This window comes from Poecile atricapillus, chromosome 3 (assembly GCF_030490865.1).
Source record: "Poecile atricapillus isolate bPoeAtr1 chromosome 3, bPoeAtr1.hap1, whole genome shotgun sequence".
Taxonomy (NCBI): domain Eukaryota; kingdom Metazoa; phylum Chordata; class Aves; order Passeriformes; family Paridae; genus Poecile; species Poecile atricapillus.
In genome coordinates this window covers 81060564-81077454 of record NC_081251.1, presented here as the reverse complement: position 1 = coordinate 81077454, position 16891 = coordinate 81060564, and the positions used below count along the sequence as shown (strand labels likewise).

The 16891-nt window shown below is 39.5% G+C and overlaps 1 protein-coding gene across 1 annotated transcript; it reads right to left on the bottom strand.

The window, feature by feature from the left end:
- Positions 1-1897: 1897 nt before the first annotated feature.
- On the bottom strand, positions 1898-15809 carry QPCT (glutaminyl-peptide cyclotransferase). Its single transcript, XM_058836893.1, has 7 exons — positions 15481-15809; positions 11424-11570; positions 8813-9094; positions 6125-6301; positions 5185-5284; positions 4596-4712; positions 1898-3670 (listed from the first exon to the last, which is right to left on the bottom strand). The coding sequence occupies exons 1-7, from the start codon at positions 15580-15582 to the stop codon at positions 3525-3527; spliced, it is 1071 nt and encodes a 356-aa protein (XP_058692876.1). The 5' UTR covers positions 15583-15809; the 3' UTR covers positions 1898-3524.
- Positions 15810-16891: the final 1082 nt, after the last annotated feature.

The window sequence follows — 16891 nt, the reverse complement described above, 5'->3', positions numbered from 1 at the left end:
CGAGATTTTATAGTTGCCTTTCTATATGTATCGTTTAAGTGATGCTCTCGGATGATACATCAGTCTCAGTGAGCAGGTATGTCAAACTTCAGAACTATTTTTCTGGGTCTACTACCAGTGCAGATTGGGTCCTTGTAATAATTCTATAGAAAGTGGTTTTTTGTACATTTTGCCTTTTCTAACTGTATTTTGTTGTTAGCTGGTCACAATCTAAATACTTATTTGATACACAGGGAATTAGAATTGATAATTTATGTCATCTTTATTCCTAATGTTAGGAGTGCTGTCCCAGCTAGAGAGAAGAGTACTTGCTGTCATTTCTGTCTGCCAGAGGATTTGGCATTGTTAACCCCTTAAGTAGTTCCAGCTGTGATCACACAGGATCACATCACTTGTAGGTAAATGTATCCAGCTTTAGAGAGTTTGAGGGGCAGGTACCATTATTTGGCTTCAGATTCTTGTGAGAAACTGCCTTGTCCTGATACAGAACACCTATAACAAGACAAATAACTACCAAAATAAGAGGGTTTTTTTTCAGCTTTACATGTTGAATGATGGCTTTTGAGTTCATTCTGTTCTGCATTCCCTTAAGCCACAGACATCTTTGGCACACAAAGCCAGTGACAGCCTTTTGTGGCTGGTAAACTGATTTTTATTCCCTTCCCCTTGACTGATATATGACAAATCCTTTTCAAGGAGAGAATCTGTGCAGCAATTCTGCTGATTAGATTAACTGAAGTCCTCTATTGATTTCTAATCCTTGCTGCCACCGTCCAACAGAGGAGAAGCTATCCGGCCATAGGTTCTTCAACACAAAGCCTCTCTCTGAATTCCGAAGTGATTATCTGTCCTGTGCATATCTAGCTCCAATAGATCTGGATATTTAGTCATATTCAGTGTTGAAACGGAGAGTAGAAGAGATACCAGTCCTGGTCTCTTCACTTGTATTTTTTGTTTTCTGGGTGTTTTATGAAATAGGTTTGACTTTGTCCTACCTGCCTGTTCTCCCCTGCCTTAGCAATGAGAGCCCACCTTGTACCATGTCTGCCTTACTGACTACTTCTTGTGCTTTTGAGAGCTTAGATTCTTGGATTCACATGGTTACTGGGTTGATGTAAGTTTTCCTTCCAGCAATTATTTTTTAAATGAATGAGGCATCACACAAATTGCTAAGATGATGACCCTCCCCTTTTTAATTAAACTTTTCAAGGGCTAGCATCCAGTTAGGAGATGGCCCTTTTTTCCTGTACCAAAAAACAACCCCAAACACAAAACCCAGTGGGGGAAGAAGACAAATACAAGATTTTTCATGATTTATTCACATTTTGAGAAATACTGAATCATATTACAGCAACCTGTATCTCATTTCCTTGGACTCTAACGTAAAATGTAAACATAACTTGAGAGCTGCATGCTCAGGCAGTAAAAATTTACTGACAAAATTGACGTGATTTGGTGTACCTGGTTAAATTACGGTTTCAGATAAATCTTACTAGAGCTTTTAAAAAAACAGGCTTTTCCCAGTTTTAGCAACCCTCTGATCCAACATTTCAGAATGTTTGAAGTTAACTTAAAAATTCTCAAAGAAGAAGAGTAGAAGTCCACACTGCAAATGTGTACTGCATTTTTCAGAGGTCTTGCAAAATACGGAGTACCACAAGAGTTCAAAACAAATCAGCCACACAAATTCATGTTTAATATTTCTATATTTAGCCATTCTGTTACCTTTCTTTGCCATTTAGGAAGGTGTGGAAGGTGCTTTACACTGCTCAAAGTATTCAAACTTCAGAAGATGTAATGTAGTTTTTTAGACTATTTTCTCATCAGCTGAAGTAGAGGAGAATATAATCATATTAATAATGATTAATAATTAATAATATAATATAATCATATGAGTTCAAGAAGCTCTGATATATTTACACAGATGTACAGTAATACCTGAAAATAAAGACATCTGTCTAATTTTTTTGAATTTTCCTAGTATTCTATTTCAGAAGTTGCAGGTAAGACAAATATTCCTCACCAATGTAAAAGTGATGGGAAAACACAAAATGCTTTTATTTTATCTTAGGTTACCAAAATCAGATCAAATTTATTTTTCAGGCTATCCTGTAATAGTAAAATTTTACACATTTTCATTGCTGTAAATACCTATTTCTGTAACAACTTTATAATACGGATGTAAATATTGTCTTAGGCTCCAAAATATTTGTTTTAGGAAAAAATATAGAGGCCAAATCTGATAGGCCTACAACTCCATTGCTTACCTTCTTTTTAAATCTCTTTGCTCAGGGTAGAACTTGTAGGGAAGAAGTTTGTAGCAGTAAAATACTGATTTTTTCTTTCTTCTATCAGCTTGATATTTTTATTTTTTTCTTAAAATGCTCTTATCCTTTTCTCACCAGTAGAAACCATAATTCTGTCAATAGCTTTTGAATGTTGTTCTGGCTTTCATTGATCTCATTCCAGGCTTTCTTTTTTCCAGTGTAACACTAAATCTAGTAAGTAATTCCAGTAAGGAATGTAAAAACACAGAGTTGTTAAACTGGTATCTTTTTGGTGTCTAAACTGTTGTCTTGCTTTTAATAACATTTTCTTTTTGATAGCACTTTGCCTTAAAATTGTATTTAGATAAACTATAGTTTCTAAAGTGATTATTTTCCCTGTATGATTATTTTTGTTGTAGTCTGTGTTAAAAACAGCAGGTGGGTGGTGTTTCGGAGGTTTTTTGGGTCAAATTGCGAATGATTCTCACATGACTGAATGCTGTGTACTGGGCCATTGCTCCCACACACCACTTGATCTTTTGTTTATATCTCCTGTGTTGCAGTCACAGGACAGGTAAACTACCACATACCTTCCTGTTGGCATCAACCCCCACCACCCTTCTCCATCAAAAAGTATCCAACAAATTATAGGGGTAAAACTGAATTTGGGTTATTGCTCTGTTTTCTCTGTCTGCAGAGAAAAACCCTTGCAGCTGCCTTTGTAGGAGAAGGAGGAGAGGGACCAGAGAGGTTTAAAAATCACATCTGTGTGTCAGGAGTTCTAGCAACTCATGTCAACATGAGGTGGTTTGTTTCAGCCCAAAGTAGAAGTCTGCTGTGGTGTGATTTTTGCCTCTTTTGAAAACATGGCATGAATTTCCATAGCTGAACACTGCAAAAGTTGGCCACACCTTGTAAAAACTGTATTATACAATTAAGTCATGAGGCATTCCCTCCTGGGATCATAATACGTGACAAAAAAACAATGATAACAATCTGGAAAAATTCTGGAGGTTTTTTTATTTAGAGATAAAACATGGAAAGATCAAGTTCATTCCAGGATGAACTAACTCTTATTTAATGGTATCTTATTTGGCTAATGGACCAATGGGCCAGGAACAGTTCAATCAATAATCGGTCTAGCAAGAACTATCACATTTTTCTTCACCTTCACTCTCTCCAATGCAATTAAATAGCAAGTATGAAGGTGGGCAAACAGTAGTGTGAATGGTGTACAATTCTTTGATGTTTTGTCTGTCAAAGGTTGAGATATTCCAGTACAAACACCTGCAGGATTTTGTTGAGATTGTCGATAGTGGCTTTGTCAAGGTTTTCTTCTGTGTCCTTCATGGTATGCCATACTGCAGGAAAAGGGGATGGAATCAGATGCAGGACTGGAACCCCTATAAAAAGAAAAGTGACATTTGGAGAAGAGATATTGGAGAAGTTCTGTTAAGCCAACTGATACTTCACCATTTAGCAAGAGAGTCAGGTAACTACTCAATGAGCTTGCTTTATAGGGTGTGTCACCGCAGCTTCCTTTTACCTTCTCTTGTTTTGATGATTGTGACTGCACCCCATCATTAGGAGCGTGTTGTGTAAAGCTGCCACCTTCCTTTCCTTTGAATACTTTCATTTTATTTTTTTTAAATAATCTGTAGCTACTTGTTGGGGGTTTTGATGGTTTTTTGGTTTTTTTTTGAGATTATTTGCATTGTGTATTTAGGAGCTACAGAAGGACAGAGAAATCACTGCAACTCTTCAAATTGAAAACTGATTAGCATGTTTTTATGAAAGTGTTAAGACTGAACATTTTTGAAGCATTTTTTTAGTTCTCTACAAAAATGGTAAAATAGTGTGTCTTATATTTACTCTGTAGAATAGAGACAGTGTTGTCCTCAGATAAAGGAACTTCCACTTGAAAGAGCTGCATCACTATATATGATTCAGTGACTGTATCACTGCATATATATATGTGTGTGTGTGTATATATACATATATACACATCAAGCCACCTATATGTACTGCACCTTCTGGGTAAAAGAGGAATTAAATCAGTCTTCTGCTTCCCAAGTACTTTTGAGAATGAGCATTTTTTTTCTCAGCCTCTTTCCTGTTTTCCTGCTTTTTCTTTCTGATTTTTCAGCTGCATACCACTAAGGAATCAATTTTTTTCATTAAGTGTTACATCAAAGCTCAAAAGTTGCATTCAGAAGCGTCAAGCTGGGGCAAATAAGCTTGAAAAACAGGAGCATATACACATGCTCATTTACTAAATGATGCATTTCTTACTGAACACATTATTCAAAATATGACAACTACTGGTACCTCTTAATAAAAATGGAACGTGGTCATCTTCAACCAAGCCTCGATGTAAAGTACTCTGGAAATACCGACTTTCAACAGGGTGATTCTTCAGCAGATTCATTTTGTGTAGCTTTTGCTCTGTAATGCACAATGAAAGTGATTATGACAATTTTTGGACAACAAGGGATGTTCGCACATTTGAATTACTTTTCCTCTCACATGGAAGCTTTTTCTATCAGGGAAGAAAAAGGCAGTGGTGACTGTCTTTTGCATTTGTTTAATACTTGGAAGACCTCAGGACTGGTGCTATTATCATCATTTTACAGAAGTGAGAACTAAAACACAGAAGGGAAGCAGTTGCAAAGTGTCACAGAGTGACAATCAGTAATAGAATCTGTTTTGTTGCTTCCAAATGCCTGAGAGTCTTCCTCAGTTGTTTTATTAACCAAGTATCAAAATCTTCATATAAGCTTAATATTTCACATTTACATTATCAAAGATTATTACTATAAACCAGAAAATCTAAAAATCTGATTTACAGGGTTTAATGCATTCAGAAACTACTCACTAGGTTTTGAAATTCATTCAAAGCCCATATCCTTCTGCTTACCAATTGCTTGAAGCCTCTGAAACCATCGAAGAGTGTTTGGAAAATAATTTGGAAAAACTGGGTTTGGTGCACCAATTAAATCCAGTAGTACAAACAGGTCCTAGATAAGAAAGAATCTTCAGTACAGAACGCTTTCCTACAACATCAGCAACAGCAATGAAACTCTTGGTTTCCTGTAGAGGTCATGGGCAGGTCTTTGCTAGCCCTGGCCAAAGATCTGGCTTTTTTACCAGTGGTGCCTGAGAAGAATTCACTAGGAGAACCTGGTTCCGATCTGATACATTTTGCTGTCTTTCCAAGGAGGGAAAAGATAGACTATTCCTTTGTTCCTCAAGCTGAAGCAGGCTGCATAGCTTTGTGTGCAATATGTGCGTTCTATCCCTTTAAAAGAAAAGCTCCGGTAGGTGGGGAGAAAGAAGAGGAAATTACTTCTTCCCCTGAGAACAACAGTCTGTCAAGGGAAAGTCATTTTATGAGTCACAAGAAGCAGTGACAGAAGAGAAGTGCCTCACCAGTAAACGGAAAGTAGAAGGGAACAGACAACCAGAATGTTAGTAGGAATCAAAGGAAAACAGAGGTAGCTGTAGCTTAGTACTGAGTTAGGGGAGATTTGTTCATAGGCCAATATTGCTTGTGGTCTTTCCTTATCACTTTGAATTATTTTTTCCTGAAAAAGGTGGGTATCCTAGTTTATATTCTAATGAATTGTTTATTTTTGATATTTCTGTAACTCCTCCTCGTATTTGCATGCAGCAGATCTAATCACCTGAAAAGCTCTTGCCAATTCCTTATCATGTTTCATAATGTTTCCAGAAGCCTGCTTCTTCCTTTAACTTTAGTGGGGTCATGGTTTCTTGGGAATTTTGCCAGTTACTGGCTAATTAAATATTTTTAAAAGTGCCATTTACTTTAGTTCATTAAGGAGGTGAAAGCCACTTACTATGCCCTGCAGCTGGTTTGTGGTTGTTGAACCAGGTGGGTGTGGAGTTGATGCCATTTTTTGAGCTAAGTGTTGAGATCCATAGAGGGAATCGGAAGGGGACCATCGAACAAAGGCTTCTTCACCATCAAAAAAAATCAGCTGAAGTGAAAGGTCTGGTCTTGATGTTGAGCCATCCTATTGGAGGAAGTTAAAAGTGAAATAACTGATTCTGGGCAGAACATTAAATAAAGGGCAAATACTGTAATCATGTAAGTAACACAAATAAGGGTGTATTTTCAAGGTTCCCTATGCAAACTTTCCTTTGGGTGTTATTATGGTGTAATAGTGGTAGTGATCAGTCAAGGTAATTGTTATTTATCTAACACAGTGACACATTCTCCAGTCTCATATAATTTTGCTTCTGGATAGTTTCATTTCTGACTTTGGAAGACATCAGCTGAGTATTGAGACCTGCAAGACCAGGTAGCAGCAACATTATCTCAAATAATGAGGAGATGTGTCAGTAACAACACCTGATGGGAGTGCTAATATTATAATTTGATTGCATCACAAGGATTAATATAATTGCTACAGCTGTTCATCAGTGGAGGTGAATTATACATTTGACAAGTTGATGGTCCTTTGAACCCCTTCTCTTCATTCAGGGGAATTTGCAATCACTGAGACAACTTTACACTAAACCAAAGAGAGTGGGTATGTCAGTTACGTCTTTCCCTTTCAACAACCAAAAATATAACAGCAGTAAAACCTGAGAATATATATGATAAATTTATTTAATGTCACAAAAAATACATTTGTATGAAATTTCTTCCCAATGTAGAGGGAGTCTACTATCTGAAACCTTGTTTGAACCGTCAGAATTTCCTAATAATCCACAGCACAGCAAATCCCAGTCTGGTTCCACTAAATGTACAGTTTTGGAAAATGTGATCATGACAGTTGCTATAAATATTTTAAGCCTTCTATGAATTAACACTACTTCAAGTAAAATTGCATGATGTGGTTAAGAAGGTGGGGTCACTGGCAGCAGTCATGTCCTGTATGGGCTACAACTCCTAAAGAGCTGGAGCTGGTGCAATATAAAGAGCAGTGAAAAGCTTCTATAAAATGTCGCTCACATAGGCAAGCTGGTATTGATTGTGCTCACAGTGGTGTATTGATTTCTCTAATGGCAATGGTGTGCTGCCCTTTGTCCTTTGCACATGACAGAGCTCTGTGGGCAGCAGTCATTTTGCATTACATTCTGGAGCAAACTGTCAGTGCTATTTGAATTTTAGAAAGTAGTACTTGTGCTATTGTTGCTATTACTGCTTAACACATTTAATTATGTAGAGAGATGTCTTTGCCCATTCATTTTAAACTTACCCTACATAACTGGAGAAGCATCAAGATAAAAATCATAGCTTCAAGTCAAAGTATAAATAGATTTGGCTGAAAACATAGCAAAGTCTGTTGTGCTACCATAAGCAGAGTAAAAACATCATAGCTAATGTATTAAGCAGATGGATCCCAAAGTATATTTTGTTAACAGGCTGTACAACTGGTGGCCTGTGCAAATTAGTTGCCTTTTTGTTAAATGCTGTCATCTTAAATGATAAAAAACAATTTTCATTGTAAAATAGTGTATTCATAGTGAAAAATGCCAGTCTTGAAAGTCAGTGTGCAGATTGTTTCATAAATAATCATCACACAAATTTATTATAAAGGAATTTCTGAATGAAAGCCTATGTATTACAGGAGCGTTTTGTGATTAAAAATACTGGCATATTCTTAAACTTTTTATTCTTAAATATTTGCATATCAGAAGGTACCAAATCAGTTTCTGGAAACTAGTGTTGATGAGAAATCCTATCGTCTGAGATGAGTGTGCTCCTGACACTTTGTAGAGTGTCTCTCATATTTGAGAGACCTTTTCCTGTAAAAGCTTTGTAAACGTATGAGAATTATCTTTCTGTAAATAGTGAATACTGAACCAGTAGATGGCACTCGTGAATCCACAATCCTACTGTAATCCTACAAGCTTTAAGAGTTTGTAGGCTCAACAGATTTTTGTGCCTAGCAACTGCAGCCCTTTGAAGCAGATTTTTGTAGCATAGGTAACACAGACTGATAATATTATACTTCCTTTATAAATAAATGATTCAAATTTGTAAAAAAAAAAAAAAAAAAAAGAAGAAAAACTTGAAATCCTTATGGGATGGGGGGACCTGAATTTGACTCTTCTACACAACAATTAATTCATCTGTGTCCCAAAGCAGAATACAACTGAGAGATTTCTGAAGGATTCAGAATGCAACAAAACTTTTCAATGTCCCTAGATGTTACTGGATATGATAGTATCCAGTACTTCTGAGTCAGGTTCTGTGCCTTTTAGATAGAAAGTAGCACTGTATCTTTCCAAGTCTATGAAACATCTATTATTCATGTATCATTTGGTTTTTTTTATATAGTATATGTTTATATGAATAACTTTTAGATATCTTCCCTTTTTATAAGAAATTTTAATGTGATAATGTACTTTAGAGTAGTAAATACTGATCACTGTTTGTTCTTGGAGTCGATGGGAGATGTATTACAAGCACAGCATTCAGAGAACCCAGCATGCAGGCTATGTAAAAGAATGTGGAAATGCCCTGAGGCCTGTTGCTGTTGGAAAGACAAATGGAAATGAAACCAAATAACTACCTTGATTAACTGAAGCTTGTTATCCAGGGCACGTGCCAGCTCCAACATCATAGCACAAGGCACAGCTGAATCAGTTGCTCCCACAAACACCCTGTGCTGCCACTGTTGTCCAAAGAATTTTGAGTCATAGTGGCAAGCAAGTACGAGATGGCGTTTTGCAGAGGGGTCAAGAGTGCTGATAATATTTGAAAATGTTTTATAGCCATATGGTGTGTATCTCTGAAATGTATCTTCTTCAATTTCCCAACCAGCCTTCAGTGTTTGAAGACGGTGCTTGATATGCTGCAATTGTAAAAAACCATCAGATTAATATTTCTTGTTTCAGAAAGATGTTGCAGACAAACTGTCCCTAGCTAATTGATAGTGACTCCTAAGTTTATTTCTCTAAGTTCATGGTGTTTTAAAGGGTAAACTTGGCAAAAAATGCAATATAACTTTGCTACCTGAGCATTTGGCTGCCTCATTTGTTTTTTATTCCTTTTGACCCTTCTCTTTGGAGTGTGAAGGTATTTTGAATTATTGCTAATTATGACACATTAAGATCTTGATCTCTGAAGTTTTCAGGCCACTGTCTTTTTCAGGTGTAACTAGAGCAGTTTTAATGCTAACATCTTCAAAGCTTAACTCAGATGTGCCCTTAAAGTGAGAATTGGCTACAATGGCCTTGTTGTGGCTGTTTGGACAATTACCACTCAGGGATACCACAGCAGTATAAGGAAAAAAGCCAAACAGCTGTTTGGGTTGGTTGGGCTTTTAGGCTTCTGTGAGAAATCTGCCTTTCAAGTGACATAAATTGTTACAAGGCCATAACAGATAGGTAGATTCCTTTAAATTAAAGAAAGAATGAAACATTTCAGAACAGTGTTTTAAAAATGAAATTCTCTAAGTGTAGCTCATGTAAAGATAAGAATTAAGACAATCTATAAAAGAAATCATTCTTTTTAGCAATCTTCCTACCTAAAGACAATACCTCTAACAATCCCAGCTATGCTTCAACCAGAGTTGTGGCTAATTCATGTTAGAGGGACATCTCTGTTGAGCAACTTATTTTTATGGGTCCCTAGAGAGCTCCTTCAAGGCAGATTCCTCTCTCTTTAAGTAAACATTAGGAAAAGCCTCTGAGGGGAAAATAGATTCTGAAGACTTGTTCTGCTCTTCGGGAAGTCAGTAGGAATATTGCCATTTTAACGCTAGAACAAACTTCCATTTTGTTTGTGGTCACCCTCTGAAAGCTTTTACAACATTGTGTGGTCTGTAAGCCATCAGTAGGCAGAGTAAAGGATGTCTGTCAAGGATTAAGGGGACTATAAGCCTGGATGGAGTTCCCAGTAGCCTTTCCCCTTAAAGGACTCTGATGCTTTAGTGTCATCTAAGGAAGTGTCATCTATTTCAAACTCTATTATTCTGTTTTGACAATAGAGGACTCTTCTTTTTTTCCTTTGGTGTGGGGTTTAATTTAATACATGCTGTTACCTTGTAACAGGATGCTCCTATTTTGAACATGATCTGTGGTTTTCTAGCCTAGGCTCAGCTGTTTTTCTGTTTTTCTTCCTTTTCCCCGTTTCATTTGGCTGCCTTCCAGAGTATCACTAAAGAAACCACAAAACTAAATCTACAGACATGCGCACACACACAATGCATTTTTCCAATCTACCAATCTCAGAGTGGCAAATAAATTTGTTGTAGTTAGGGCTGTCTTTGAGCTGTTGAGTCAGTGTCTTCAGCAAACTCAGCTGTACCACAGTCTGTCTCCTGCTTGGCTAATGCAAGCCAGAGCCAGCATGGACACTGTCCTGAGGATGCCCACGCTGTGAGTGTGGAGCAGAGGTGCCAACAGGGCAGCAACCCAGTTCTGTGGTAATTTCCTGTGGTTCAGAAACAATGTGCTGGAGTCTTTACTGCCTTGGCAGCCTGGGTTTGTTAGCCCAGCACTAGGACACTGCTGTGCTTGGGCCGGCAGAGCTGGTGGGTTCGTGGACCAGGGCTGCACGTTGTTGTGCTGACCGTTTTGTCTGCCTGGCCCTTTGGGCCCCTCTGTGATCCCCTTTTGTGTGGATACACCCACCTGAAACAACACTCCAGGGCACTGTAAGAGCACAGGACAGGGCCTCTCCAGAAAAAGTGGTGGAGGTGTCTTTTATTTCATCTCATGCATGGTCTTGGGTTTGAACCAGTGACCAAAAACCTGCTCATGGGAGGGAAAGGACAACCATTGTGTTGTGCTTTGGGTACAAAACCTGGGGAAAACTTTTTAATTTACAACACAATTTAAAAAAAAAAAGATTCTTCTTTTTCATCATGCTATGCAGCCCTGGGAAATAATGTCAGTTAATGTGCAAGCTGTGTCATGTAGACACTATGTGGTCTAGACTTGAACAATGATAGAGTTCATCCTAGCGAATGGAAGGAGTGTGACTGTCACTTAAGTGGGACTGTTTGTTTGGTGGGGGTCACCAAAGGTGTTACTAGAATATTATTATTATTATTATTATTATTATTATTATTATTATTATTTTATTTTATTTTATTATTATTATTATTATTAATAATAATAATAGTAGTAATACATAATTAAGATGTTCTTAGGGGTTGTCAGGAAGTGTTGTCTTACCTGCCGCACAATGTAATTTCCTTCTGATCCTGGGTATCTTTCTATCAGGATAGGGCGCAAGTCATTCTCCCACATTTCAGAAATATCTGTGTTGGCCACAACTTCTTGAATAGCATCAGAACCTAAAATTCTTGGTTGGTGAGAATACTGTAGAAGGTAGAGAGAAGAAAAACTGCTATAACTATACTTAGACCTTTTAAACCATAGTTTTCTCCAGAATTACAATAAAAGTGGTATATTTTGCTACTTTGATTTACTCACAACAAAAAGTAATTTAAAAAAACCCTTTTCACTCAGAAATGATTGGCTTTTCTATCTTTCATTTCCATGCAAAATAGGCTACTATTAAAAGTATGGCAGAAAGTTTTACCTACCAGGTAGCTGTAAAACCTCAGCCTATGAATGGGTCCTGTGTTTCCTAGTACCTTAATTCTATATGTCATGTCTGCAAACACACCACCTTCAACTGAGGTTCCTATTGAGACAAAAACCAGAAGCTTTGTTTCTGGTAGTAATAATATTTAGCTTTATGCTGTGTCTGTTATGATATGCAGTACTGCAAAGAAATGCCTAAGGTAGCTCACTCCCAGAGGGAGCAAGCTGTGCCGTTGTGGCCTCTGCCCACAGTGGCAGTGACTGAGTGTGACTGCACAGAATGCTGTGGTTCCTTTGGGGCTAGCTGGGGCATTCGTCAGCTTGGTGGCACATGGGTTAACCTCAGAACCGACAGCTCGTCTCCTGTGACAACCACTAGTATGTGACCTAGCTCCCAAGTGACTTCCTTACTGTTGCCCAAGCACAAGCCTTTGGGGCTGTGTCAGGTGACCCAGGGGGCTTGAGACGTCCTCTTGTAGCTGGCAAATGCACATCCAAATGCACATCTTCGATGTGCAAGAGCCCCGTAGTGCTCTGGAGTGGTGTCTGAGTGCCAGGTGGGATTCCCAAGGACACCTCAAATGCCCCTTTATACAACAGGTTTGAACCTACCCAATCTCTAGCAATTGTCTCCTCAGAAACTTCCTGTGCCACTACGGTTTTTATAAGATTGTGTAAGATTCCTATTTCAGGCACTGTCATATCCATTCCTCATTTATATGACAAGGTCTTCCCTCTACTCCTGTTTTTCTCCTAATGAAAAATACTGCTTTGTTTATTTGTTCTTTGATCAGAACTGCCTTACATGGCTGATCAGACTTGCTGCCCTTCAGTGTACCTTGTCAATGGCATCCTTTCTGAGATGAGCAAAAGGAGACAAACTGGAACATGATAGTTTATACTGTAGGACAATAGTATTTTTAATTTCATTCTTTTTCTTTCTTCCAACAGTTTAACAGCTGACTTGCTTTTGGGCTGCTCCTGCATCAAACTGACATTTTCATAAATATCTGTAGTTTAACCCTATCACTGTATGTGCTAACAAAAAATAATTCACTCTTCTTCTCTACTTGTGTGTATCATCTCACATGTGTCTGAAGTAACACCTAAAACCCATTACCTGGCCAGAATGTGAACTGACCTCAGAAGTCAGGTATCTTATTACCTATTATCTTGTTACCCTAGGTGATGAATATTGTTAAAAAATGGGGGTTGCCTCACTATTTGACTTCTTTTCTACTTTGTTTGTGTTTGTACAAGCAAGTATGGGCATGAATATTTTCTAGACTTCACTGCAAAACATTTAATTCTACCCTTCTCTTGTTTCCTAGCTGCTTATCTCGGTGTGAACCTTTCCTCTAATTCTACTTTGGTTTACCAGTGAAATTAAGCAGAAGGGTGACACAAAGACACTGAATCTCATTGTGCCAATTTTAAAACAGTGTTTAAACCTGAATTTTAAGACTGTAAGGACACCAAAATTTGGGATAGGCAGGTAACATTTTTAATGCCAGCAAATTTTGATATAGATTAAAGAAAAATTGCATTTCATCTGATATAAAGATGATTTTGAAAGTTAGGAAGTTGTAAAACAGTCTTTTGAAATGCTAGAAATTTATAACATTTTTACTATAGAAATTTATATAGAAATACTAGAAGTTTAATATGGTGGGACTTAGACCAGTGTAGAAGAGGCACAGACAAGAGAAAATGTCAGAGATTGGTTTAGGAGGAGCAAGCTCTAAGGGGAGAGTGAAAAGCTAAAGCTATGTACTTCTGAAGAGTGTAGGAGGACAATTTAATTAAGGAAGTTCAGAAAATCTGTCTGCAGTTGAACAAGTGAAGAGCATGCCTGGTAATTGGGGCCATTGAATCACTTTGCAAAGAAATATTATTAAAGTACAAATGCATGAAAATACTTCAGAAGAGAGAAATCAATTTCCACTTGTAATAATGGAGATACCTTCAGATTTGGGAAGTGAGAGGAGTTACAAAAGTGGTTATGAAATAAAAGAGAAGCAAAATAAGATTTGTAAGTGACTCATTCTTTAGAGTGTTGGTCAATCCCTGTTTTGCCACAACAGGGAGGCAGAACAATATGACAGGGTTGTACTAAGCTGTATGAAACTGCAACACTTCAAGTTCTACAAGTAGACCAGGTCTACAAGTTACAAGCATTTTGAATTTCTGGCTCGCAGGTCCCTCCAGGGAGAAAGAACAAAAGCTGTTGAAGGACAAGAATTTGATGAGAAAGAATTTGTTCTTGCCTAATGTGTGCACAGGCAGAGGAGCTCAGATGCGATAGTTCTGTGGCTGGATGGCACTACTGATGACACTGGTCAGGAGATTGACTGGTCAGAATGGAACCAACCAAAGAGTGAAGAGCTGGGGCTCAAGGGGGCTGAAAAAAGGAGCACTGGGGCTCTGTGATTGTTCATTGGCCAGTGTGACTAAAGATTTAGCCCCACATGTTCCTATGTATATACTATATATGTACATATATACATGTATTGTGCATAATTATAGATGTATTGTGTTACAGATATATAGTCTATACATGAGCCATAGACATTCTATAGTGAGCTATACACATATATATGTATGAATTGTAAGATACAATTAATAGAACAGAATGACACAGTATCTCATTAACAAACAAACAAGCCAACATATCCTTTAATGGGGGATGACTAAAATCAAGGAGAAAGGGAATGACTAAGGTGAAGTGTGAAAAGGTGTGAGGGAAGCTTCATTTTACCAGCTTGTCCTGGACTCTGATCTATTAGTGAAGAGAATGGTGCACTGGATTAGTGGAATTCAGTTGCTTTTGATGAACTTTGACTTCAGCCCTTCTACAAACACTTGGGAAAGGGCCCTAGAAGTGTATTTTCTGTTTGGAAATCCCTGAAATGTTTAGTCAAATGTGATTTGCAGTTTTCTGCTCTCCTATGTTTCATGTGGTTTAATTGTTTATGAAGAAAACTGTGTTAATGTTTCATAATGTAACACTAAGAGCTGCTACATTGAGAAATCTGTGGTTTAAAGCTTACCACTGTTTAATTAAGCCTGATTTCAAGATTCCTTTTTTCACTAGTCCACACACCACTCTAAATTAGACACAATATAGTAGGGGTCTACAACATATTAGAGCATTGTATCTTTTCAAAACAATTTTGTACCGGCTATCAGCACCATGCCTACTTGTTTTTCCTAGATACATGTGCATAGCTGCTGAAAGAGTTATTTGTCTTCTCAAACTAAGTCACTGTCCTCTGGCTCACCATAATTACAATGAAAGTTGGAGTACAGTATAAGAAATATAATTTCAGATTTTGATCCATCTTGTCCGGTTTGGGTTTCCCCTTAAATTCAATAAGTGCCCCTGACAAAGCTTATCGCTCTTGCTGCTCGGTCCCAGGCGGTGCGAGATGACAAAGACAAAGGTGTGAAGAAGATTTGTTCTCTGCAGCCACCAAGCCCGGGCTAAGAGGGAGGGCCACGCCACCCACCCACACTGCGGGTCCGCGCCGAGGGTGCCCCCAGCCCGAATTCACGTTGGAGGCCGGGCCAGGAGGGGTGAGGCTGTCCCCCTGTCCCCCCGCCCAGCCGCGGACCCCTGCCCACCGGGAAGGCGCTGCCCCCGCACCGCAAGAAGCGACTGGGAAAGGCAAACGCGACCCACCTTCTCCAGGGTCCACTGCGCTCCGGTGTCCCTCCCGAGCGCCGGGGGCAGGCAGGCGGCGAGGCACAGCGCCCCGAGCAGCCGGGCTCCCACGCCCGCCATCCCCTCGCTCCGCCGAGCCGAGTGCCGGGGGCGCAAAGGAGAGAGCCGGGGCTGTGCCGGCGGAGGCGGGGGAGGCACTGGGGCAGGCACTGAGGGAGTCACGGAGGAGGCACGGAGGGAGGGAGGGAGGCACGGAGGGAGGAGGCTGCGGCGGGAGCGGCGCTGGCTGCTGGAGCCGCAGCCCGGCCAGTCTCTGTGGCAGCCCGCGTTCCCTCCGGGCCCAGCCCGGCCCCAGCAGCACGTCAGCAGTGCCAGGGCTGCCTGCGCCCCCGGCCCCCTCCCCGCTCCTCCTCCCCCGGCCGCCAGGGCGGGCAGGCACTCGTGATTCCCACCGTGGGAAAAGCCGGAGCCTTTCCCCTGAAAGCTGGTTTTGTGTTGCGAGGGGCAGCTCCGGGACGGGGCCCCGCGTGATCTCTCGGCCTTGGGGCGGCCGTGGGAGCTGCGGGCGCCGGGATGAGGGAGGGCTCTACGGCTCTCCCGCGGGGAAGCGCTCTTCCAGCGCCCGAGGCTGGTGGGAGCTCCGAGCGGGTGCTCCTGAAGGCTGTGACAGCAAAGACCTACAGAATTGCCAAGGGGTTTAATTTATTATTTTATAAGTTCTCCTTATGATCTTTTTTAGACCTAAAACAACGATGCTTGCTAAAATGAAAATCCACTCTTCAGGCGTTTAAATTTCTGTCATTATATTTTCAACTAATAATGAAGGAAAATCTGTGGCGAGGTGGTATTATGCAGTACACCAATTTAAATTATTAAACCAAAGATACGAGTTTCTGAGCTCAAGTTCTCTTCTTTAGGTCACTTGACATCACTGCTCTTGCTCTAGGATATTGTAAAAAACATCTGACTATTCTGCATAACAGATACTCCATTTAAAGTTTCAGATTTTTACATATTTCTTAAAGTTCAGGCTTATCTCAAAACAAATTAAAAGAAAAAAAAAAGAAGAAATGAAGGAGAGAAGCAGCAGGAATAATCATTTTGCTGCTTGTCAGCCTTGTACTGGAAAGCCACATCTTAGTAACTATAGCTTTGCAAGTAAGGGTGATGTTGGAGAAATGATGAATTTGTGATTTGCAGATTGTTGACCCAGATTTCACAGGTTTCATAGAAAAGCTAGTGGATCTGCCACCCAGCATATAGATGACATCCTTGGTGGTGGTAGCTTTACTAGAGATGCAGCATCCTTCTAGCTGATACTCAGAATGTGGCTGTGTCAATTTTTTTTTCCTATATGGGAAAACAAAGAGTTAATTTAAATTGGTGCCTTCTTTTTTCAGTCTTGAAAGTCCACACAGTGCATTGTTAG

Bases quoted from the DNA above. Each gene is read 5' to 3' on its own strand.
- QPCT (XM_058836893.1), bottom strand. From the start codon at position 15,582: ATGGCGGGCGTGGGAGCCCGGCTGCTCGGGGCGCTGTGCCTCGCCGCC. The intron at 9,095-11,423 runs GTAAGACAACAC...TTACAATTGCAG, and splicing joins GAAATTACATTGTGCGGCAG to CATATCAAGCACCGTCTTCA. The intron at 3,671-4,595 runs GTACCAGTAGTT...TTCTTTTTATAG, and splicing joins CGTTCCATTTTTATTAAGAG to GGGTTCCAGTCCTGCATCTG.